At 36.3% G+C, this 26,772-nt stretch overlaps 1 protein-coding gene across 1 annotated transcript in view; it reads right to left on the minus strand.

Moving 5' to 3' along the window:
• CCDC102B (coiled-coil domain containing 102B) overlaps positions 1-26,772 on the minus strand; it is a 202,080-nt gene that overhangs the window by 147,735 nt on the left and 27,573 nt on the right. The window contains exons 2-3 of the mRNA XM_037806288.1: positions 5,543-6,161; positions 3,388-3,605 (exon numbers count right to left, since the gene is read on the minus strand). Coding sequence (XP_037662216.1) covers positions 3,388-3,605; positions 5,543-6,145 — 821 coding nt within the window. The 5' untranslated portion in view covers positions 6,146-6,161. The remainder of the gene's footprint in view (positions 1-3,387; positions 3,606-5,542; positions 6,162-26,772) is intronic.

The following is a 26,772-nucleotide window of genomic DNA, read 5'->3' on the forward strand; positions in this document are numbered from 1 at the left end:
ATTAAAAAAAAAAAGTCTATGGTAGCTACAGCTGCATAGCTGTTCCTGGGTCAAGTGGTTGCACAAAAGGAGACTGTAGTGGAGACTTAGCATTTCTGTATCTGTGAATCACAAAGTGGAGGAGTGTCCGAACACATGACAGATACTGGACGGTTGAAACAAGGCAAAGGCTTACTGCACATTCCATTAGTGACAGTAAATACATTAAGGAAACCTGGCTTTCTGATTTTTAACAACATCACACTGAACAATATTAACCAGATTTGCCTGCCAGTCTACTCATTGTGTTATTAGAGGAATTAAGATAGAGATAGGTAGGTAGGTAGGCAGATAGACAGATAGATAGATAGATAGATAGATAGATAGATAGATAGATAGATAGATAGATAGATTCTATCCTCATTGTAATATTTGAAGCATTTTCAATTTGCTGACACCTTCTCACCAGGATTTTAAATCTCATTTTATTGATAAAAATGTCAATATTCAATGAAGCAAAGAATAAGTATAGAAGCATACTACTTTCCTTATAGACAGAATAAAATTAAGAAAATAAAATGGAAAGAAAAGACCAAAGCTTGTTTGAAATGGCACAAAGCAAATGTTTTGTAAGGGATACAGGCTATCTATAGCTTAAGTTGAAGTTCTGAATAGTAAGACAGTTCATTGAAATATCTTACATCATAGTTTTCTTTAATTAATATTTGATATGGCCAAAGCTCCTCTTCATAAACGTTCAGGCACACCAGATCTCTAAGAGAATTAGGTTCCCACTCTCAAGCCAATATTTTCTACCAGAGAAGTCTTTATCTAAGTGGTCAAAAATATACAAATTCTAAGTATATGAAGGACTTCCAGATACTGGATAATTACTCGTAAAAATGAAACAATATACAAAGTGTAAACAATGTAATAAAGCTTAGAATATTCTATGAGGAGGTCCTAGTCAGCGCCAGTGGTAGAAGTGATTCCCTGAGTTCCCTCAGTTTCATCCTTGCACTCGTCAAGACACTGTTCCCACGATCTGGGATCTTAAAAAAAATTGCATTTACATTTTCTCAACTTAAGCCACCCACTTGCTGAGATTCCAGGAGGAAAAGTTTAAAAGATTAGACAGATTTATAGTAATAGCTACATTCTACATCCTTGGGAAACATCCTCTTGAGATAGGAAAAAAGGGCTTCATGCAAGTCTAGTGAGGATTCATGGCAATGGTGATGCTGATTCCTGGACACACATCCCTAACTCGTAATGCCCAGGGGAGCAGGACACAAAGCTGAATCAAAGGCCCTCTCCCCCACCCCCATCTCTTGGGCTGTCTTTGGTTTATCTATTGAAGTTGCTGAGAACTTGAGAGTTTGCTTTCTATGGGGGTTGTTAATTTATTCCAAAAAATAGAAAGTGTGTTTGTATGTGTGTGTGACAGTGTGTAGAAATACAGATGAATATCATTAAAACTGACACCATAGCTCAGAAAAGTTCACATCCAGGAAACAGCAGTATCATATTATTCCTATTATTCTCTGTCATTGAAGTAACATTGGGATTGGGTTTAAGAGGATTCTACAATCATTAAAACGTTAAATTCTTCAAGAAATAAAAACATAGAAGTTGGAACTTGATCAGGAGCTATAGGTCCATATAAAGTCAATAGTATATGTATATACAGGCCTAAAAATTAACTTATTTTTATTCTCTTTTCTACTACTGTTGATCAGCTCTATTAGAAATTTATATATAAAATATATAAAATTATAATGTAAATATTTATATTTATATATATTATAATATATTATAAATATTTATTCTGTACACAGATATTTGTATTACCACAATCTGATAATGGTGAGATTTGGACAAAGAAGCTAAAAAATGAATGAATGGTTCTAATAAATTAGAAATTTTTGGCTGACAGAAAAGGAATGGCAGATAAAAGACTTACAGTATTTGTGAAAGGCTTGTATATATAGTTATCGATATTTTAGTCAATTTAAAGCAGGGCACATCTAAGCCATTATAATATACACAACATATATTTACTATTCATTTTATATTATATCACATTGTATTATATTTTATATCACATTCATGTTTCTGATTCTACTTATCAAGATTCTCCTAAGTAAAGAGGTGGATAAATAATTATTTTCAGATTTGGGGGCCACATTTTTAAACAAATCAAATACTCCACACAATGCTAATAATATTTTCTAAGCCAATCATGAAGGGGAAAAAAAAGAGTAATTCCTATTACCAGCCACTTTCACAGACATCATTTTTGTTTTATCTTTATGAGGCCTCTGGGAAGAAAGACATGGCAGATTGCATTTTCCAGAGATGGCCAACACCATTACCCCATCCTCCATGCCCTTCTTAAGTATGATTTTGACACGTCTCCCATTACATGGTGCAGTCTGTGTTCCTTTCCCCTTGATCTGGTGCAGGCATTTGAGGCTACCTCAATTGACTTTGGAGACACAGATATAAAAATGCCATATACTTCCATGTGTTCCCTTAAGACGTTCACTTGCAACCTAGCCACCATGCTGTAGGAAACAAGCAGACATGTGGAGAGGTCACGGGTCTGTGTTCCCACAAAAGCCCTAGCTGAGAACCAGGATCAACCACTAGATACATGAGTGAGCACATCTTCAGATGGTTCTAGACCCCAGTTTTCAAGTCACCCCCCAGCCTTCAAGCCGTCCCAGCTGAAGCCACCTGGCCAAGCCGTGCTCAAGATTCATGAACAGAATAAATGACTGTTGTTAACAACAACCATTGTTTGGGAAGTTTCTTACACAAAAAATGGGTAATCAGAATACCAGAAGATAGATATCATTTTACAAAGGAGAAAATAGTGCACTCTGGGCCAACCCAATATCAGAGAACTAGAATATGTTGGATCCAAGATGAATATCCAAGCCTCTTAATTGCAAGCCTTGTACTCTTTTCTCTGTACCACAAATGGTCAATACATAAGGTACCTTTTCCTATGATCAAAACCTCACAAAATTGTGAGTTGTCTGTTCTTAATATTAACATAATTATTCATTTTTATTGATTCAACAAAGTCAAAGAATGTTGTAAAACTTAAGACAATACACTTGACATTTTATCTATATACATTAAGAATTAAAATATAATTAAGTGAATCTTCCAGACATCATGAGAACATAATTATGATAAAAGTCATTTAAAATGAATGATAAAAACAAGACATAAATAACTTTATTAAATAATTACTTTTTAAATGTATTTTTAAGATCTTACAATTTAATGGTTAGTCATGGATGAAATACATTCTCAAATGACCAGTTTATCAAACTTAACAATTTTAAGAGTTTTGAAACTCAGACTTGGCTAAAGGAGACGATGCTTAGCACTTACTCTCTTTCCTTCCATAAGGTTTTTTGGAACTCATCCAAATGCACCTGCAAAGTTGAAATTTCAGGTACTTCATTCTCCAAAGGCATGTTTACTGCATGCAGTCTTAGTCCAAGCTTTGCTGCACTGTTTTCAGAACCACTATTCTTGAATAAATCAGGGCAATCTAGACTGAGTTTCAAATCCTCATTTAATCTTAATGGATCAATAATCACATCTTCCTGAAAGGAAAAATCACAAAACAACTAATATTACTGAACTTTTAAATCCCTCAGAAGAAAAATCTAGAAAAAGCATATTTTCCAAAGAAAATAAATGTTATAGGTTCAGAATCAAGTCTATATTTTCATTTAATTATCATTTGTAAAGAGTGTTACATAGCCAAACTTTAACTGCATTCTTCTTCAAATTTATATCATTTTCTTTTCCACCTTACTATAATAAAATATATTTCTTAAAAGTTCTGCTTTAACTTTTAGTTTAAGTATTCTTTTTCTAATCACAGCTAAAAATAACCCTGCATAAACTTGGACAGCAGTCAAGAGTTATTTAATGAGTTGATGAATTCCTCTTCAAAATTTCTTTTGTTACAAGGCACTTGAGAGTTTCCAAGTGAAGCCAAAGGATTATTTTTTTAATATCTGTAGAGAACAGGGTAAGAAGAATTTTCAAGGAACTCTAGGATAACTTTAATAGGCTTGTTTATTGAAATATCATAGTTCCTTAGTTGAATCTCAAATAGAATTTAATGGGACATTTTAATAAATGTGAGCATCAATAATCAGAGTTTGAAATGAAATAAAGCAATTCATTAATAGCCAAGGTCAAATAAAATCTCACTTATACATCATCCCCATTACCTAGTATGGTTGACCTCTTAAATTTCTCAAAAATTAATATTATTGTTATATGCACTATTTTGGAAAGAATGAAATAAGACATGTAGTTTATGGAAAATACTGTGTTCAGACAATCCTTACATCCCCCAGTATTTTTTTCATTAGGTTTAGAGTTGGCAGGGAAACAGAGCAAAATACAAACAACTGAGTGAAGCATCTTCAACAGCCAATACTTATTTCTCTACCATCAGAAGGAAGATTAACTACATTTTCTCCTAGATACACAAACTTTAAATAAATACCCACCATGGATGATTTGTTCTTGACACTGATGATACACAGAGCTACTCTAGATGAAGTCCCAAGACACTGAGAATTTCTGAGGGTAACAAATGTAAAGAGAAGGCTTCACATTCTCCTCAAATGCGGTGCCTATGCCTTGTAAATAATACAGAAATATGTTTTGGGTTCAGAGCACATTATGTTAGCTACAATTCCTCATCCCCATCAGTGCATTCAATTACCTAATTAATGCAATTGAATTTTAAGAGTATATAACTTTTTCCCAAAGATGTACACAAAGGTACTATGGTCTGGATTGTCAATTTAGAAAAAAACAACAAAAACCTAGAAGGTCAAATAAGCAGAAGTAAGTGTTTTGCTGAAGTATTTAAATTTTTTTCTTTTTTACTGGAATCTAGGTTATACCTACCACAAATTCCATGTGTCATACAAAAGCTTAAAATTTTAGATGGAATTGTAAACCTGACTTTATATTTGTAGAGATGGAATTTAATAGAAAAGAGCTGTAATATAAAATGATAGCATGATAAGAAATAACACGATTGTCTAAAGTTTCCCAAAATATGCTTCAAGGGATGTTAATGGCATTTACCAGGTTTAAAAATAGGGGATGTCCATGGATGAATTAGTGCTAGATTAAATAACTTCTTTAAAATTTCTTCTTTACAGAAGACTCAGAAATGTCAAGATTCTATAGTGTACCAAGGAGTTCCAAAAGTAGGTAGATGTATATGGAAACCATTTTACAAGGAGTTAACTGTGAGACCAGAGGCCCAAACCTTGGGAAGTGTTCAACTATTCTATGGATCATTTTTTATTATTGATATAATTAGGGTAAATAGAGAGAAATATCTCCAAATATTTTCTTTTCACATAAAAAAACTCTGTTAATTTTTGCTGCTAAAATACTGGTGAGGTCACCATTGGGTTTCCCAGATTTCTTCTCTCCATTGCTGTATGTATAGAGCATTCAAATATGCACATAACATCTAGGTCCTCTTTGGGGGTTTTCTTACCTTAGTATTTGTGCTCTCCTTTGTAGGAAATTGTTTCTTTACAAAACACTGTCTTATAGACTCACATTGCAAACCACTTTGAAACTGATCTTTACGAGCATAGGACACTTCTAAGAAACTAGGAAGCTTCGAGTCCTGGGTCACATTGCCATCGAATGCCTCCTTCTCATATGGCAAGCTTTGTCTCTTCTTCAGAGCATTCAACTCTTTCACTGTCATCTCTAATTGTATTCTGAGCTGTCTTCCTTCCTCCCTGGCACTGTTCCTTTCAGCTCGAACTCGGCTCCACTTTTCTCTCCAATTGGCAGTACAGTCCGACCACCACCGCATGGTCTTCTCCATCTGAGCAGCTCTGGCCTTGACTTCTTCCAGTTCCTGCAAGCGAAGTTCTTCACAAATATCCCATTCTTTGATGTTGTATGAGTGAGCCCAGAAATTTGGGGCAGCATGCGATTGTGGCCCATAAAGTGGCAAAGAAGAATTATGGGTACTCTTAGAGGGGGTGGCAGACTCTGCCCTGTCACAAGGTGATTTAATGGATGTCTGCTGCATCTGGAAGATTTGTGTTTCCTCAATTAATCGATGAATGGAATCTAAATTCATATTTATCTTTTCAAGCCTAAGAAAAGACAGAGAACATAATTACAATTTGAATGTCTCTTGCAATTTATAAGAGCAAGACCCACATTTTTTTAGTAAAGTTGGTGAAAACAATGCATCTTTTCAATGTTGCATTTCTTTTCCAGTGTAACTAAAAATACAGATTTTATGCATTTGTAATTATCTTCAAAGAAATGGAAACTGCTCATATTAAATTTTGCCAAACCAATATAAATAAAAATTTAAAGATGCATTGGAGATGACATGTAACATGAGTAATTCATTTCAAGAAATACAATTCTGCGGGATACTGATTACGTGCTTCAACTTGGCGGGCCTGGGCCAGGGGACCGGATCCGCCCCTGGGGAGGGTGGTGGGCACGGGCGGTAGCGCCCTCCACGGCCCCCCGGGCCTGAGAAAGTGGAGCCGGATGCAGGCCCCATTTCCTCACCCCAAAGTACAACTGTCAGGAGAAGCTTGCCGGAGAAAACCGCCCCCTTTACCTTGCCCGCCCACTCCCCGTTACCAGAGCAACTCCCGCCCTTTTCAATCGACCTCCGCGCCCTCTCAGAACCAATCCAAGCCTTTAACCCCTACAGCTAGCCCGCCCTCTAAACCGCTCTATATAAACGTGTACTCTCCCCTAATAAACGCTCTCGGCTTCTTCACCCTCAAAGAAACATGTCCCGCCTGTTTCCTCTCGCCGCCCTCCACACCTTGCACGCCACCGCCGGGGACCGGGCCCAGTCTCCCGCCTCGCCCTTGCCTCCGGGAAAGAGCCCCTGCCGCCGGTACCCTCCGAGCAATGCCGAGAGCGGAGGGTTCAGCAACCGGCCGCCCCCCGACGTAGTAGACGCGACCGCACAATTCTACTCAGGTAATATTTTGAGGGATGCATATTGTCCACTAACTACACAATGGTCCCCTTCTTTTATGCTAATTAAACACCAAATTGTTCAGGTAGAAGGCAGAATCCACTGATCTCTTGGAAAATAGGCCCCCATCCCATTCCTGGGGGCTACATCACAATTGGTCTAAGCCTGCCATGATGAACTCCATCAGCTTGACCATTCTGTAGTCTCAAGGGAGGCTGGGACTTAGTTCTTATTGATGCGATGTGCATGGCATTCAATGGGGGAACTCTTCTCTTCTAGAAAAATTTAGAAACTTCAGAATAGCAAGCCCTCTTTCCTTTGCTTTCTCTCTGCCTGAAAGAGGACATGATTCTAGAAGTTGGGCATAACAGCGGCCTTGTAACAATAAAGTGTAAATACAATAAAATATAAATAATACATTTAAGATGGTGGAACAGAAAGAAGGATGGAAAGATGGTGGAGCAGAGGAACAGAAGGAAAGATGGTGGAGCAGAGGGACAGATGGAAAGATGGTGAAGCAAAGGGATAGAAGGAAAGATGGTGGAGCAGAGGGACAGAAAGCCTGATTTAATCAAACTGCTGCCTTGGCCTTGGGTTGCTTATCTCTGGTGCCCATGGTATGGGAGAATGATTACCCATATTTATTAAGCTATGATAGTTGGTTTTTCTGTTGCTTGCAGTCAAAAGTATATTTAACTGATAAATTAATTAATTTCCTACTATGCTTAATACTGTCATAAACTCTGAAAATTAAGTATTATAAGGCATGGTCCTTCTTGGAGGTTTTATAGTCTAGTAGATGAGACACGCATAAATAAATAAATAAATAAATAAATGAAATTTTTTCTGTCACAAAGATATTTATTTATTTAATCAATATTTTTTAAGTACCTATTATGTGCCAAGTCAGTGCTAAGCCCTTCGTGTATGCTCTAGATGCCAAGGACTACTGCCTAAGAAATGTTTACTTCTGACTCCTAGAGAAGAGGAAGCTTCACAGAGTAGATAACATTTGAATAGAATCCTAGCAATTTCAAAGCTTTAAAAATAGCTTTCTGTTATAAAGAGCAAAAAGCAAATGAATCTGTAAATGCAAACCGTTCTCATCAATATTTATATCCATTACTTCATTGGATATAGCAATACAGCTATTGGAATATATAGCGAGTGGGTTTTTTCTGAAAAAATCATTGACCTAAAATATGCGTGTGAGTTTACAAATTATTATTTACAAACTAATAAGTTTGTGTGGTTGTATAAAATTACCCATTGTTAGAAACAGTTAAGTTTTTCTGGTGTAAAAAATCTTAGATGACATTTTATGGACATTAATTTCTTACACTTTTTAAAATTTTATAGGTTTTTAAAATTTTATAGCTTTCTATAGTTACTGATCATCTAGTGCTTCTTTATAGTCATCCATTTTATCAACTGACTGGGTTTCATTATACCTGCTCACTTGCAAAATAAGCCTTTATTTATTGGAAAATAAATTGTATAATATTAAATATATATCACCTTCAGTTGTGGGGGAAAAAACACATTTTGACAAGTGTTCTGTAGACGGGCCAAACCAATTCACTCCTTACTATAAACTTATCATAATAATGGAAACTCATGATTGTAATTATTTTGTTAGCATTGGTATAAGGCCAATCATATTTGAATTAGTGCTGATTTGGAATAATTGTTCCCTTCATTTACCGTGAATCAGAGGGCAATGACATTATAACTGACCAGTTTTCTTGGACCATTAATAAACCAATACCAATATAAATACAGTTGTAATTGCCTTTTAAAGAAAAGCAAGAAAAAAATCTTAATTTGAAGGACACCTAATATTCTCTCTCCCTTTCTCTCTCTTTATATACATACACACACAGGCATATATATTTATATATTTTTAACTAATGATATTTCTTTTGATTGGAGTTTCAAAATGAAGACAATTTTCTTCAGAATAGTAAATTTAACTTTGGCATTTTTCAAAATAAATCAGTATCATGAAACGGTAATGTCTTTGAAAATGCCTCATTAACTTTTATTTCACTAGTGTGTTGAAGACTCTGTAATTGGATTCTAGGACACTGAGATCTTGCCTATCAATTAACTTTGTATTATTTCACATCTGACTAAACAAAAATGCGTTGGGTTTAATGATTCAGTCCTTGAACATAAATAGTGTTTCCTGTTCTGAAGAGCTTTCTCAAACAAGTGTAAATGGGAATACTGAAAACATATGCGTATTTATTAAAGCATTCCTTTCCCTTACACATATGTGAACACCTGTCATGCTTCATTTCAAACAACTATGAAAGTCCTTGCCAAAGGCTGTGGCAGAAGGCCTTTGATGTTTGCAATATATATTTAATGCCAGTGACTCTGGTTTCTTATGTATATTTTTCTGCATTATAAAAATGCTCACATAATCAGACCATCAGGATTACTGAAAATATTTTAGAATATAGTGAATAACCAAATAAATAAAATGTGATGCATCTACAATGTACATAAAACATCATTAAACATATTATTTCTTTCCAAAAGGAGTTTAATGTATAAAATTGTGAACTCCAGAGTCAGACTTTACTGTTTCGAGTACTGACTTTGCCAACAGAGCGATGATTTGGGGCAAATTATGTAAACTGCCTTTGTCTCAATATCCTTATTTGTAAAAGGGGCCAGAAATAGCACAAGTTCCATTGAGTTCTTGTGACAATTAAGTAGATTAATGCTGACTGGCTGCCCGAGGCTGTCTCTTAGACAACGCAACAGTTTTTCTCAGCACGATACAAGTCTCTGGTATGTAGCCTTGAACTAATACACCATTTAATATTTTCAGTTTCTTTTCTCATTTTTTGAAAGAGAAAGTATGTACTTAAAAATAGGAAAAGCATAAATATAAATGAGATTTTTAAAAATGCTTTGAATTTTTTGTGATAAAGGTGGAGTCACACTTTCTATATAACATTAATATTTGGTGGAAATTCAAAATAGATCACAAGTTTTGATGTAACAAGTGAGTAGGTATCGATTGCACTGGTCACAAACTCAGATTTTCACAGAACAAATTCTACTTAATTTTTCTATAGCTAAATTTATTTTCTAAATCGATCTTCAGTATCTTTGATGGTACACACTCCTCTTGATTTAATTTGTTGTTCCCTCCCTCCTTTTCTCTAAGGGACCATCTGCGTTCCCAGCTCGGCGGAAGAGAGAGGAGAAAGCACTAAACTAACAAATATTGTAATATAATGTTTCTACGAGCACCACAAACGGTGAAGCTCAAAGGTCAAATGTTTGCTTAGTGCGTTTGGGTTTTTTGGCCTGGCAGACAGCGGGGCGTCTATCGATTTCTTTTTACTGACTTTACTTTGAAGAGGCGTTGGATAGTGATTAGTCCGTCTGCCGTCCAAATGGGGGAACAAAGGGCCTATGAAGGGGAACAAAAAAACCCACAGGAAAATATTTCAAAATATTATCCAGCCGCACTTGTTTATGACTTCAAAAACAAAGAATCATCCTTCATTTTTATTCTCTAAACAAAGAAGTGACATTAATCACCGACATTTATTGAATATTTTATCTGTGCCAGCTACTTTGCTAAGTGCTTTCCGCTCACTAACCTGTCCCATAAGTTATGTACTGTTATGAGCCACATGCTAGAGATGAAAAAACAGGGGCTCAGGGTTCTAACGTAACCTGCCCAAGTCATATAATTAGAAGGGGTCAATGCACTTTTGAAATAAAGGAAATCTGAATCCAGAGTCACTGCCTCCCCATAACAAGAATCTACAGTTTCAAAATACCATCTACATTCACCACCGTGAGATCTTTTAGATTATTTCTGAAATCCGTATGGTAGACTTTCATTGGGGATATTTTTATACTCAAAACATCCTCTATTCATCTCACCATAATTAGCCGCCTAATCCTGACACAGCCTTTGAATTATTTCCGTCTCCTTGTCACAGATTGGCCTTTGGTCCTTTGGAATTCCACGTCTCAAGCTTCGGCCTGCTGGGTGTGCCAGTTCCTCACAGAGGCCTCACCTCGTGTCCCCCTTGGTGCCCTGTGACTTCCAGCGGGAGCGCTCATCTCCCTGCACACGCCCACCCTCCCTGCACACGCTCACCTCTCTGCACACGCTCACTTCCCTGCACAGGCTCACCCTCCCTGCACAGGCTCACCCTCCCTGCACACGCTCACCTCCCTGCACGCGCCCACCCTCCCTGCACAGGCTCACCCTCCCTGCACACGCTCACCCTCCCTGCACGTGCTCACCTCCCTGCACGCGCTCACCTCCCTGCACATGCCCACCTCCCTGCACACGCTCACCCTCCCTGCACGCGCTCACCTCCCTGCACGCGCTCACCTCCCTGCACTCGCCCAGCCACCGTGCACATGCCCACCCTCGCTGCCCCGCCGGCTCCAGGAGGCAGTTCGCCCTCCGTACGCCCTGACTCGCCGAGGTCCGGCCAGGGGCTCTTCCTCGAGAGGGACATCTTCCCCACAAGAAATCAAACCATAATCACAAATGCTAATTCAGTCTTGGAAGAAAGCAAGCAGGGAATTGCGGTAGAAAACGTATCTACTCAGAACAGTCAGAGAAGCCTTCGGAAGTAAAGTCATCTGAAGAAAGAGATAGAGCAGACGTTATCAGGGCAGAATAAATAGAGTCTAAAGGGATTTCTGTTTTATCGTTTCTGTCTATGGCCTTCTGTTAGACTAGAGGAAATACAATCTAAATGAAAACCTTCTTGCATTCCTCCCCCAAGGAAAGCATAGGACCTTTAATGAACACTCAACAACAACAAAAGCCACAAAAAACAAAAGAGAGAGATTCCTAGCACAATGTTAAACAGTCGTTGCTATAGACATGACACCGCACATTCTGATAAAAAGAGGAAAGGATCAGTTTTCAATACACGGGAAAGAAAAGCATCATGTTCCTCGTAGTTTTTCAGGCAGCTATGACAACCTGAAATAAAACAACGTCTTCAAAAGGTCCTATTTACCAGGGTTCACACCCACAGGATGCAGATTAAAATTAAGAACAATTCTAAATTGGGGTACGTAATTCAATCTACCACAATGCTGTATTTTAAATACAACCACACAATGGGAGGGCTTAAACACAAGGAGTGTTGGCTCACAGTTCTGAGGTTTGAAGTCCGAAAATGAGGCATCAGGAAGGCGACGCTTTTTTCCTCAGAGACTGTGGCCGCCAGGGGTCGCTGGGTCCTGGGTTTGCCTCTCCGCCTCCCTGCCCGAGGTCTTCTACTTTCTCTTCCGCTTCTGTTGACCCCCGGCTTCCGGCTCCTCCCCTGGGTTTTCTCTAACTAGCTGAATTTCTTTTGCTTGTAAAGGACCCCAGTAATCCCCTGCAAGGCCCTCCTTGATTCATTTGGGCCATACCTTAACTAAAATAACGCCTTCAAAAGGTCCTATTTACCGGGGTTCACACCCACAGGATGCAGATTAAAATTAAGAACAATTCTAAATTGGGGTATGAAATTCCATCTACCACAATGTTGTATTTTAAAATGTGGCCTGTCAGACACGCACAAATGATTAGTATAAAATGTATGCCTTTTGTTATGGGTCTGACGCAGAAAGTATAACGTGGTTTATGGGAATGGTTTGCAAAGAATATACACAATCTTAAATGTGAATATAGCAGTTGTGACATTGAGATAAGTGAAACACAGTGAAGGATCATATGATATTGCTTCTATATAGTTCAAGTTTTGCTCATGGCCAAGTATTACATTTTAAAAATACATAAATCCATACGATGTGCCAAAAGAATATGCACAGTTACTGTATATAATTGTTGGTACTAACTGAGATTTTGGAATTTCATAGAGACAGGAAATACTTGCCCAAAGCAGGCAAGTAAATAAATTTAAAACAAATTTGTACAAGTTGGCAGTTATTTAACGGTCAGATCCATTACTTTCCAAAAGCATTACAGCATAAAGTAAGCATAAGCATAAATATTTTAAAAGCCTATACATTTATGTTTGCCAAGAGTCATTAAATTATAAATTGCATTTGTAATCAGATAGAAATTATCTTTATTTTAAATAATTGGCTTGGAGTTTATATAAGCCCTGCCTTTTGTAGGCTGGTTTTCCATTGCTTCCTCTCTCTTTAACTTCTTAACATTACCTAGTGTTGCCAAAGCCATGTATTAGTGTTTCAGATCAGCATCTCTCTCCTTGAGTTAGGTTTTCAGTAAAGATTATTTGGGAAAAAGTGAGACAAATAATAAATACCTTTGAGAAAGCTTAATGATAAAAATTAACTGCTTCTTTTCTTTTATAATAAATAATGTCAGAAAAATCTCATCGTATTTTGATGTTACTGCTATCATGGCAAGACAATAGCAAGGTTTCCTATGCTTTAAGAAGCTAAAAAAATTAAAATGCAACACTTCAGTAATAACCCTCTTATAGGACAGGGACAGAAAGTAACTGATCTGACCTCATTTGGAATGTGATTATAATAAAGACAGATCCAAAACCCATAGTCCATTTTATAAAGTGTATCATTTGTAATGGGCCTTGGGAAAATAAAATTCCTGTTTTCTTGCAGGGTGATCATCTTGAAACCTTTATAGTGGTTTGCCTGCCAGGTACAAATTTAGGTTTAGATTATTTAGAATTTCTTGGTGAATTTAACATAAGTTGACTTCTTTTGTGTAGCACTTAGGGTGTCAAACAGGTTCAAGAATGTTGTGTGTTAAAATATTGCTGTAATTTCTCACCAGTAAATAAATTGTGAGAAAAAGATATTTTAATTAAGACCTGAGGTTAGTAACTCAACTATTTCTTCTAACAATTTATAAAAATTTATAATACTTTTCTCTATTTCATGGAAACCTGACACTTGTTTAATTCATCAGCATTTTCCAATATTTATGTTCATTTCAAGATTTCAGTGAACAAAACCACAAACTATGCAATTTTCCTATGCGATCTAATCCAACTGAATAGTGTCAAATAAATAAGCTGAAGTTTTCATTGAAACCTTAAGCTAAAAATGACACTAGTATTAGCTGTGATGATGGAATTGGAGAACCTCACTGAATCCTCCTTAAATATGAGTATTCCCTTACTGTAATATCCAAGTGGCTAACAGACTGCACATTTCATTGGAAAAATCACTGCCACAGTTTGGTATTGTCAAAGATTCTACCACTTTCCAAAGTTAGACAGGTGATTCTGAATCTGGAATTTACATAGATACATAAATATCAGTTTATATAATCTAATAGAGATTAAGTAATTCACAGAACAATATAACTATTTCCATAAATTTACTTTAAAATAAATTAAATTGGAATCCAGAAGAGCATACAGCAAACTACATGAAGTTATTATTTGTTTATCATATAAGAGTGGATTACCCTATGAAATAATTCCATTCGCAGTCCCACTATAAACTAGGTGATGGTAAGAAAAGGGAATTATGTTTTTCAAGGTCAGGTGTTTTTTTTTTAATTTAAAAGCTGTTTGTTATACATTTTCTTTAATGTGAAATTCATCAACATTTTCCAATACTAGCGCTCATTTAAGTTTCCACTGAACAAAACCACAAACTATCCCAATACACCTACGCATTTCCTAAGCAAAATTCCTAAGCTATTTATCCCACTCACACTGGCTGTTAAAGAATGTATGAAGTTAAATCACCTCTTAGCAGCCAAGAGAAAGCTCTTTCATGTCAGTATGATTCAGTAATATTCTCTCACACCCATTTGATGGAATGTGTGTAGCTGCCAGCCACTCTATATTAGCCAACTGAAAAGTTCTCTCAGACTTAAATCATGAATTTTTGGAGAGTACAGCCCAAATGATTGTCATATTTATTTTTGAACAGCAGGTATAAATTTTTTTCAATCAAAACAAAATTAATCCTCAAAATCTGTTTCATTTTTCCAACAGTGCAGTCTTTATATTAATAACCTGAATGTATCCCACATCAAAAAAAATTGGATCAGAAGCATAAATTTGATAATGCATTTAGACTTTTATGAACTGTACCTATGCATTATATTGCAAAGTACTTTTCTTCATCTACCCTATGTATTATTTAAGCAAAACCATATTTATGTAAAAGCATGTCTGTATTCTTTGTCACTTAAATTTTAGTTTTTTCGTATGATCTGGAATTTAATTTTTGTGTTAAATAGTGATGATCATATTGGTCCCAGAGAGTAAAATTCACCCATTTGAAATATAAAACAGATAAAAACAAAGTCTTTTAAAAAAGCCCAATTGCCCCAAATCACAAAATTACTGGTTATCGCAATACTATAGAGCACATCTAGGAAAGATCGGGCATGGCAGGCTATCTTCTGAACAAAGACCAGTTTGAAGGAAACTCCCAGAATTCAAGAGTTGGGAAGCCAGGAAGGCAACTTGGCAGCCTGTGGGCTTGCAGCTACTATTTGTCAAGGGCAACTAAGGATCTGGTAGCCAAAATATCTGCTACAGGATATGAAGATTTCAGTCAGTTTTCAGAAGTTTTAAAAACACTCCCTAAAAAATGCTATAAGATTGTCATCATTGTCCTGATGGTTAGGTAAGCAATATTTTAAGATTATAGAAACTAGTATTTAATTTATTTATTCAGTATATCCACCGGGCACAACCATGATGGACATATTTAATTTGGGCTAATGAGCAATAGACAATTCCATAAATAATTACCAAGGATTGCCCCATATCTCTGCTCCTATCACAACAAAGACAATTTATCTAAAAAGCTTATATTCACTGCTTTCATTTCCTCACATCCCATTCTCTCATCAATTCATTTCAACTGGAAATCTGTACACACAATTCCACAGCATTCATTCATTTGTCAAGATCATAGAGGGCCTCTGCATTGCCAAACCAAATGTTTATTTTTTATCCTTATCTAACTTGACCTCAGCAATATGTAAAAAACAGTTGAAAATTCCTTCCTTCTCGAAACACATTTTTGTTTTGTTTTCATTATCCCCACACTCTCCTGATTATCTCTCAGCCTCCTCTTTGTTTCCCTTTGTCTTTCCCTGCTGCTCGTCTGTGAATACTGGCACTAAACATAATGTCTTTGCCATTGACTGCTAAATCCATATCTCCAGCCCTTTCATCTCTCGTGAGCCCTAGACTCACTCATCAAGGCGTTTCCTTGATATCTCCGCTTGGATGTGTAGTAGGTATCTCAAGCTAAACCTTGACCATATTGAACTCTGCAGTCCTCAGCCCTCTGCAAATTTGTCTTTTTCCATTGTGGATATCACAGCAAATAGCACCACCATCCATCCAACTGCTGAAGCCAGTTTTTTTTTTTTTTTTTAATCTATAGTTAGTCTGCAAGTTCTGTTATCTCCTTCCTTCAAATGACTTCCCAGCTCCATGCACTTCTTTCCACCTTCTCTGCCTCTACCCTGTGGAAACCATCACCTCTCACCTGGCGCTATATGAAATGCCTGCTGGTACTCCTCTCAGTCTAGTTGGGACACAGCAGCCAAAGAAACTCTTTAAAATCTAAATCAGGTTAAATCCCTCTCTAATCCAATCTATCAATGCTTCCCTGTTACATTTAAAGTAAAATGAAAACTTCTGCCTGGGCGTGGTGGCTTTCTTCCTGTTCTTTGAGGCTCTCCTGCTCATCTTTCAGCCTTTTAGTACTTTCCCAGCCATTCTCTCACTTCTCGTTTCTCACTGCCATTCTTTACATGCCAGGCTTTACATTACGGCAATTATTTAATGGTTACATTTTGTTTATTTGTCTCCCTACTAAAATTTGAGAATAAGGATCTCATCTAATATTTCAACACTGCATTTCACATGCCTCCAATATTGCATAGAATACATTAGGGGCTCAATAAATACTTGTTAAATCCTTAAGTTAATATATGTAAAACAACTGAGACAGTTCTAGGAATATGTGCCAATAATGATAAAGTACCATTTATTATTTACTATAATCCACACACTGCATTATTTTAAAACTGATATAAATATTCACAGAAATATTTGGATGTAGACTTTATTATGCCATTGAACAAATGAAATTCAGTTTAAAAATCTTGCCCAAGTCTCCTAGCTAATAAATGACGGAGGCAATATTAAAATCAGTCTGTCTAGCTGCAAAGATTTAAATCCTGTGCTCTTACGTCTTTAGAATGCAAGAAACAGCATCTTTTATGAAGTGGGAAATAATGGTTCAGTTATCTTATGGTGGAAGCAAAGTATAAGGAATAATTCAGTCAGTCCATAGCTGGGAAAACTAGAAGTTAGTAAGTCTTCCTGGCTGAACAAGACTTGAAAATGCAAAACTGGGGAGAAACACAATGTAGCAGCAGAAACAAAAGCCCAAAGGAATGAAAGGACCTGGAGTATCCAAAACCCAACAATGACAATTTTTCCCACTAATTTCCACTCCTCTCTAGGCAAGGACAGGGAGTGGTCCCACCTACCATTGTGTTTTAGTTTGCTAATGCTGCTGTAACAAATTCCAACAAACACAGTGGCTTAAAACAACACAAATTTATTCCTCTTCAGTTCTGAAGTCGAGAAGTCTAAAATAGGTCCACAAAGTGGCAATCCTTCTGGAGGCTGTAGGGAACAATCCATTTCCTTACCTTTTGTACCTTTTGGAAGCTGCCTACGTTCCCTGGCTCCTGGCACTTTTCTCCATCTTCAAAGCCAGCAGCATAGAATCTTCTCTCCTCTCTGACTTCTGCCATCCTCTTATATGGACCTTTGTAATTACTTCTAGCCTACCCAAGATAATCCAGGATAATCTCCATATCTCAAAATTCTTAGCATAGTCACACTTTAATTAGAGATATGAACAAAATGGACTTGGTTAGGACTAAGGTAAATCAGACAAAAGGGAAAAGGATGATATTGACTGTGTTTTAAAACTGTGAAACCAAAGGAAGAGATGTTTATTTGGTGGAAAATCTGTATTTTCTATAGCATGCTATATAATGTAACTTGTATGGTCAGTTTACTCAAACACCATAATTACATGGAACCTTGAATACAGGGTGAGAGCTGGTTGGTTTGTACAGGTTAGTCTGAAGCCCCAATACATCCCAGAGTGATTTGGGCAGAGAATAAAAAGTATTTGCAAAGCCCCCTTGAGGGATTGGGGGGAAACTGGTAATATTAAACTTCCCCAGCTGGGGAATTCCTGATATTTTTGCAAGCATAAGGACTACCATTGTAGTAGGCCAATCTCTTGATCTTGGGGCTCGCCCTTACGAAGTTTGTTACTGCAAAGGAAAGGCTAAGCCTACTTAAAATCATGCCTAAGAGTCACCCCCAGAGAACTTTTTTTGTTGCTCAGATGTGGCCTCTCTCTCTAAGCCAACTCTGCAGGTAAACCCACTGCCCTCCCCTCTATATGGGACATGACTTCCAGGGGTGTAAATCTCCCTGGCAGTGTGGGACATGACTCCCATGTTTGAGCCTGGACCCAGCATTGTGGGATTGAGAAAGCCTTCTTGACCAAAAGGGGGAAGAGAAATGAAACAAAGTAAAGTTTCAGTGGCTGGGAGATTTCAAATTGAGTTGAGAGGTCATTCTGGAGGCTATTCTTATGCATTATATAGGTATCCCTTCTTAATTTTTAGTGTATTGGAATAGCTAGAAGGAAATACCTGAAACTGTTGAACTGCAATCCAGTATCCTTGACTCTTAAAGATAATTGTACAACTATATAGCTTGTACAGGATGACTGTGATTGTGAAAACCTTGTGGCCCACACTCCCTTTATCCAATGTAAGGACAGATGAGTAGAAAAAAGGGGGACAAAAAGTAAATGAATAATGGGGGGGGGAGTATGAGATGTTTTGGGTGATCTTTTATACTTCTATTTTTAATTTCTTAAAATAATGAAAATGTAAAAAAAAATGATTATGGTGATGAATACACAACTATATAATGGTACTGTGAACAACTGATTGTACCCTTTGGATGATTTTATGATATGTGAATATATCTCAATAAAATTGCATTTAAAAAAATGCTTAGCAAAATCACAAGGCAGTTTCTCTTGCATGTAATCCATATTCAATGGATCCTGGGATTAGGATGTGGATGTCTTTAGGAGTTATTATTCTGTCTCCCATACCCTCTGACTACAGTTCAAACTTTCCCTACACAGCCTCCACACTTCCTCAAAGAATAACCTAACCCTCCACCACACTGCTGCCCTGCAGTTGGTCTACGGCAAAATACAGGTCCAAGGATCTTTGTCTTAACTAAAATTTATTACTAAGTGAGGAAACTTGGTTAGGGTCAAATTCTGAATTCTTTTCTTTAAATAATGTCTCTTTTTTCTGACCTATCATGAAAACTTCATGTATAGATATAGGAAGACCTATCAAAACTTCTTTTTAGATTTTCTAGCCCCAGAAAAAGTCTAGAACTTCTAAGGACTCAATATGCTTCCCTGCTCGAGTATTTAAATTTAAGAGGCATTGATGGTTTAACCAAAGAGGATAAAATGCTAATAATCAAATTTCAAGAATTACCCTCAAGAGGTAATAACTTTTTAAATTTGTATAATACATCGTATTTTAAAAAACACTTTTGAATGAGTATTGAGTATGATACGGCAATTTTACTAGGTAGGTATGAATGCCTGGACCGGTGTCAGAAACCTGAAGAGTGGCAGAGCATAGACTTAACTCAGATCCTTCAACTTGAAGTTCAGAGTTACAGCCACTATACCAAGTTGCTTTTTCAGTAAATCTTCAGATATCCAGACACCACAGCACAATGTGTGATCCCATTGGCCTTTAACTTGGAGAGAGTGGGGGCCTAAGGGAAGAATTTCATTTCAACCCTCCAAACCACCCATTATGGCTACAGAATTAATTTAGCAGCTAACAACACCTTCTTATTTTTCTTATAAAAGAAAAAGCAAAGGCTGGGTGGATTGGACAAAGAAGAAAGTAGTGGTACCAACCCATGCTCCACTTTCATACTCCTGCTCTCAGAGAGCCTAGGTTTTCTCCCTGTGCATCTCATTAATCTGCCTTTTCAAAAGAAGGAAATTAAGAAATTAAGGTCTCGGTATTTTAAAGGTGCCTTTCCCAAGCCACCTCAAAGAACGTATACCCATAAAAATATATCATAAATCATGGATTATATTTTGTATTCAAATTAGGGATTATAAATCAGGATATATATATATATATAGAGAGAGAAACACACACATATATACATATACACATTTTAATAGGGTAGTATATGGTTTTAATATTTTTATTTAAGCAGATTGAGCTGACATTCCATGCATATTTAGGAATGTTCACAGTACTTGGAAGAAATAATTTCAGTATCTAAAATTGTTTTCTGTTTAATCCACTTTCACTATAACTACATGTGCAAGCACAAAGACTTAAGGGAAAATCATAATTACTTTTAAATGGATTTTAGATATCAATTTCTAATTTTTCTCTTGTTTCCAAGGTTCATGTCAAATGCTTATAAAGTCTTTTACAGATTCAAAAAATATATATAATATTTGTATATATTATCAGGATATCAATAAATGTTGATTTCATTACAAATTACATATTAAATAATAATCCCACTAAAGTGCACTAAGATTCTATTTTTGCATTCAAAGCATGTACATTTACTAAGCACATTTTATGCTATGATAGAAAAGAACAGGTTCAATTTTTAAACATTAGACACATAAAAACTGACAAATCTGATCAAGTAAATGAAAATGTGCTGTTGAAATAATCAGTAAATAGTAAAATAAATACATTTTAAAGAATATTTATATTAACATTTTCCATAATAAAATATTTTATACCATTTTAGAATGAGTGAATTTATTGACTGAGTTAAGTTTAACATTAATGAGAATTATCATCAATGTCTTTCAATGCCTTTTGCGTAATCTTCAACTTTGTAATTAAGTTCTGGCATTTAGGGTAAGAATGAGAAGACTTATTAGTATAGTTCAGAAACTTATTGACATATGTTGGATTCCAATCTGAAACTTTTGGTTTGTGAACTAGTCTAATCTTGCCAAAAGATTCCTTAAAGAAGTGGCTCAAGAGTTCTTGGACATCAAATGGCAAAAAGAAAAAAAAAACAAAAAAACTAACATTAAATTACAAACATGTGGTTGGAATGTCCTTTAAATTACTCTTGAGTCTAAATCTTAAGGGGAAAGAATTTACCAAAACACATTTGGGATTGCAGTAACATAAAACATTTGAAAAGTTACGCAGAGAATTCATCCGCCCCCACAAGCAGATGAGATTCCCATGTAAATATTGAGTAAAATGAATCATTTTTCTTATTATTTTGAAATATTTCTGCCCTGCAATTAAAATGTCAGTCTTTACAGTGTCATAAACCTATAAATTAGGTAGTTGAGAGATTTACTGTTTTTTTACATTCAGAGCCAGAAAACTAAAGAATGAAGAGAAAACACAAAATAAAAGAATTACTTATTAAAGAAGTAATTCCCCCAGGGCATCACTTATCCTTTCTCACCTAATCTATAGCAACCTTTTCCAAATGCGTGTGCTGTGATTAGTAAGCACTTTCTAGTTTATGGGTAGCAAGAAGCAGGGGAGATTGAAATACTATTAAGAAAAAAACAAAATTTATGCTCTAGTCCAATGACATCCCAAAAACAAATTTTCTTTCAGCATTATCCTCAAAACAATCATATTATCATATTTTAAAAAATACTATGGAACAATTTATATTAAATGATTTAATTCTCAGTGCTAAAAATATACATAAAATAAGTTATCAAAAAATCGCATATAAAGTTGATTTTCATTTATCTGATTTCTAAAGCAGTTATGACTACAGTAAGAAAAGATCTCAATGCTTAGGAGTGATTACATCTAGATTATGTGTGATTGCAATTTTCTCCTATATACTGCTCTCTAGTATGTACAGTTTATTTTTCATTTATATAAATACATATACATACACATGTATACTTATGTATGACCACACAAATGTCAATCCCATTAAACTACAACATGGAAAATTTGAATTAAATTCTAAATTTGAGCATCTATGCATCTAAAACACTGAAATAGTGGAGATGGGTACACTGAAAATCATAGGAAGGACCATAAATGAGAATGAAACAAAGCAGATTTTGGATACTCCAAGGTAATGATGCATCATAGATGTAAAAAATGACAAGAAAACATGGCAGGTTGCTAAGATGATTACTATAGAAATAAAAAGGAGGCTAGATCAAATGTAAACTACTCTAATTCTTAATTTTTCTTCAGATTAGAATACTCTTACTGTTTGGAATATTGATTGACTATGTACTATAGCCCAGCACCTCTGCAAAAAAACAGAGGATAAGGCAACAGGGAAAAGCATGGCCATGAGTGCATGTGTAACCGTTCCAGATGTTCACAGAGTGTGTGGGAACTTTAAACAGACACATTTTCATTTCTGTTTGGATAATAATAACCATTTTATTCCGTGAACATTGAACAGACTATATTTTTTTGTTTAATTACATTGGGAGGCTTTAATTCATCTCAGTAGCAATACTGACACTTGTTAGACCCTGACAAGTGCTGAGTTTTGTTTGTAATTTAAATTTTTATTGAATAATTGTAAACCCCCATGCAGTTGTAGGAAATAGTACCAAGATACCCCATATATCCTTTGCCCAATTCCCCCCCATGATAACATCTTGCAAAACTGTAGTAAAATGTCTCAATCAGGATATTGAATTTGATATAATTGACTGATCTTATTCAGATTTTTTCCAGTCTTACTTGAACTCGTTTGTGTCTGCGTGTACTTAGTTTTCCATAGTTTTATTACCTGTGTAGCTAAGTGTATCCAGCACCATAATCAAGACACAGAACAGTTCCAACACCATAAGACTCCCTCGTGTTGCTCTTTTATAACCACTCCCACCCGCCCACTCCCCGCACAGTCACATCCCAGCCACTGGCCCCTGAAAACCACTAGATTGTTCTCCATTTCTAAACTTTTATTTCCCAAATGTTACAGAAATGGAACAATACACTAGGTAACCTTTGGAGATGGGCTTTTTCACTTGTTTTTTAATCAGCGTAATAACTTAGATGATAATCCTAGTTGTCATATATATGAATAGTATATTTTCAAGTGTTGTTTTCCTGTCATTTGCTTTTTTTTTTTTAATTTCTGAGGAATGTTCCATGGTATGTATGTACCATAGTTTGTTTAGCCAACTAACCTATTGAAGGACATCAGAGCTGTTTCCAGTTTGGGGCTATTACAAATAAAGCAGCTGTGAACATCAGGTGTGCGTGTTTTTGTGTGAAAATAATTTTTCATTTCTCCGGGAAAGGTGTCCAGGAGTTCACTTGCTGAGCCATACAGTAATTATATGCTTGCTTTTATAAGAGACTGCCAGACTATTTTCCAAAGTGTTCGTACTATTGTCCACCCCCACTATTGGTGTTTCAATGATGCAGTTTTGCCACATTCTTTCCAGTATTTGGTGCTGTCACTATTTTTATATAAAGCCATTCTGATTCGTATGTAATGATATCTCATTTTTCATTTTAATTTACATTTCCTTAGTGGCTAATATGTTGAAGATCTTTTCATGTGTCTATATACCATAAGTATATCCTTGGTGAAATGTCTCTTTATGACTTTTGCCCATTTTGCTAATTGAAATTTTGGTTTTTACTGTTAAATTTTCAGAGTTCTTGATATATTCTAGTTACCAGTCTTTTGTCATATCTGTGGTTTGAAAATATTTCCTCCCAGTCTGGAGTTTGTCTTTTCTTTCCCTTAACAGGGGCTTTCAGAGAGCAACAGATTTTAGTTTTGATGATATCCAATTTATCAAGTTTTTTTTTCTTTATGGATTGTGCTTTTAGTAACAAATCTAGGAATTCTTCACCTAGTCCTAGATCTGGAAGATTTTCTCCCATTTTTTCCTAAAAGTTTTGTAAAATTATGGTTTACAATTAAAACTATGATGCTTCAACATCATTTGTTCTCAGGCTTTTTTTCCTCCATTGAATTGCCTTTACACCTTTGTCAAAATTAGTTGAGCATGTTTGTGTAGGTCTATTTGTGTGGGTTGTCTATGTTCCATTTATCCATGTGTCTATCCCTCCATCTACAAGTACCCCACTATGGTGAATACTGTGCTATGTAGAAAGCCTTAACATCCAGTAGAGTGATTCCTCCCACTCTATTCTTCTTTGTCAAGATTGCTTTAGCTATTCAAGTGCTTGAGCATTTCTACATAAATTTCAGAATAAGCTCTTCTGGGTCTACGAAAACCTTATTGGGGCTTTGATGGGAATTGTATTAAACCTATAGATCTATTTCTGGATAGCTTTATTATGTTGAGTACTCTAATCCATGAACATAGTGTGTCTTTCCACCTTCATTCGGTGACATTTGGCAATTTCCAGAGACGGAGCCTGTGTATGCTTTAAGTTTATACCTAAGCATGTAATTTTTCTTTGGAGTCATTAAAAATGATCTTGGCTTTTTAATTTCTGTTTCTGTATGTTCAATGTTAGTGTACAGAGATGTGATCAATTTTTGTTTGATTGTAAATGGTGCAACCTTGCTTAACTTATTATTTCTAGGAGTTTTTTTTTTTTTCTCAGTTCGTTGGGATTTTCTATTGTTTAAATCATGTCATCTGCAAACATGGAGAGTTTTTTTTCTTTTCTTTTTTTTATTAATCTGTATACCTTTTATTTATTTTTCTTGCTTTATTGCAGTGGCTAGAACTACAAGTATAATGTTTAATAAGAGTGATGCAAGCAGATATTCTTTTTTTTTTTTAAGCAAACACTCCCCCTTCCTATCTCTGACCTCTCCCCCAAGAACCTCTAATCTGCTTCCTATATGTAAGAATGTGCTAATCTAGTCATCTCTCATAAGTGATATCATACTATTTTTGTGCTTATGCATCTTGCTTGTTTCACTGAGCATAATGTTTACAATCTTCTTCCATGTTGCAGCCTATCTCATAAATTCACTTTTACTTATGGCTGAGTGTATTCCATTGCTTGTATGTACCACATTTTGTTCATCCATTCATCTATTGATGGATATTTGGGTTGTTTCCAGCTTTTGGCTATTGTGAAAGATGATGTTGTAAACATCAGTATACAAGTATCTGTTTGAAACCCCATTTTCCCTTTTCACTCTCTGTGGGTATATATTTAGAAGTGGGATTGCTGGATCAAACAGTAATTCTGTATTTAACTTTTTGATGAACTGCTACATTGTGTTTCACAGTGGCTTCAACAGTTCACATTCCAACCAGCAATGCACTGGAGTTCTAATTCCTCCAAATCCTCTCCAACACTTATTTTTCATTTTTTAATAGCCATTATTGTGGTTATGAAGTGGTATCTCATTGTTTTTGTTTGCACTTCCCTAATGACTAATAATTTTGAGCATCTTTTCATGTGTTTATTGGCAATTTGTGTATCTTCCTTGGAGAAATGTCTATTCAAGTCCTTTGCCCATTTTTTTAAATTGGGTTGTTTGTCCTTTTGCTTTTGAGTTGTAGGATTTCTTGATATATTCTGAATATTAAACCCCTATCCATTATATGGTTTGAAACTATTTTCTCCCATTCTGTAGGTTGCTTTTTCACTTCCTTGCCAACTTCCTTCAATGCACAAAAGGTTTTTATTTTGATGAAATCAAAAATTTATCTATTATTTCTTTTGTCGCTTATGCTTTTGATGTCATATCTAAGAAACCATTGCCACATCCCAGGTCATGAAGATTTGCTCTTCTGCTATCTACTGATAGGTTTTTAGTTTTAGATCTTACATTCAGGTCCTCAATTGATTTTGACTTCTTTTTTGTATGTGATGTGAGGTAGAGGTCTAACTTCATTCTTCTGCATCTAGATATCCAGTTTTCCCCACACCATTTGCTGAAAAGACTAGTCTCCCCCCACAACATATACCTAACATCCTTGCCACAACTCAATTGACATACTGACCCAATGCACTGTTTCACTGGTTGGGTTTGTTCCTTCTTTCTGTGTTGTTCATCCTGGAACTCCCTCTTTAACTCCTGGTCAGTGCTGGAGGAGGCTGTGAGTGTGGCTGCCCCGGAGGCTGAAACTGAGGCCAGCTTCCACGGGGCCCCCTCAGGGGTTCCCCAGACCAACCTCAATCCTCAAGCCCAACTTTTAGAGGAGGAGGTGTCCTCTCCCAGCCTTGGCCCCAGCCGCCGCTCATCGGAGCTGGACGCATTGCCGCAGCTGCAGCCGTGTCCGCGCCTGCCCCGGGGCTGGTCAACCGGGACTGCTCACTGGTTTGTGCTCTCACTGACAAAAGCTGGACTCCGCAGACTCTTGCTGCCTCTTGGACTCCTGCAGTTAATCCAGAAGTCCCTTCTAGTTCCAGAGTCACCACCTGGTTAAATCCGGTCTCTTTTCCCAGCTCTTTCTTTTTTCTAGTGGAGGGAGCAATTTGTAAAACTTCTACTCTGCTGTTTTGCTCCTGCGTTTCCCAGAGAGCAGTCATTCTTCCCATGTTCCTGATATTAGGCAGGAAGGCATTCAGTCTTTTGACATTAATTATATTAGCTGTAGGTTCTTCTAGATGCTTTTTATCAGTTTGAGGATGTTTCCTTCTATTCCTATTCTATTATTATTAGAGATGTGATGTAACAAGAAATATAAATTATCGTGCAACAATGCCTTTAACAACTTAAAAGTTTAGTCACTTTTCT

This window comes from Choloepus didactylus, chromosome 16, assembly GCF_015220235.1.
Source record: "Choloepus didactylus isolate mChoDid1 chromosome 16, mChoDid1.pri, whole genome shotgun sequence".
Lineage (NCBI taxonomy): Eukaryota > Metazoa > Chordata > Mammalia > Pilosa > Megalonychidae > Choloepus > Choloepus didactylus.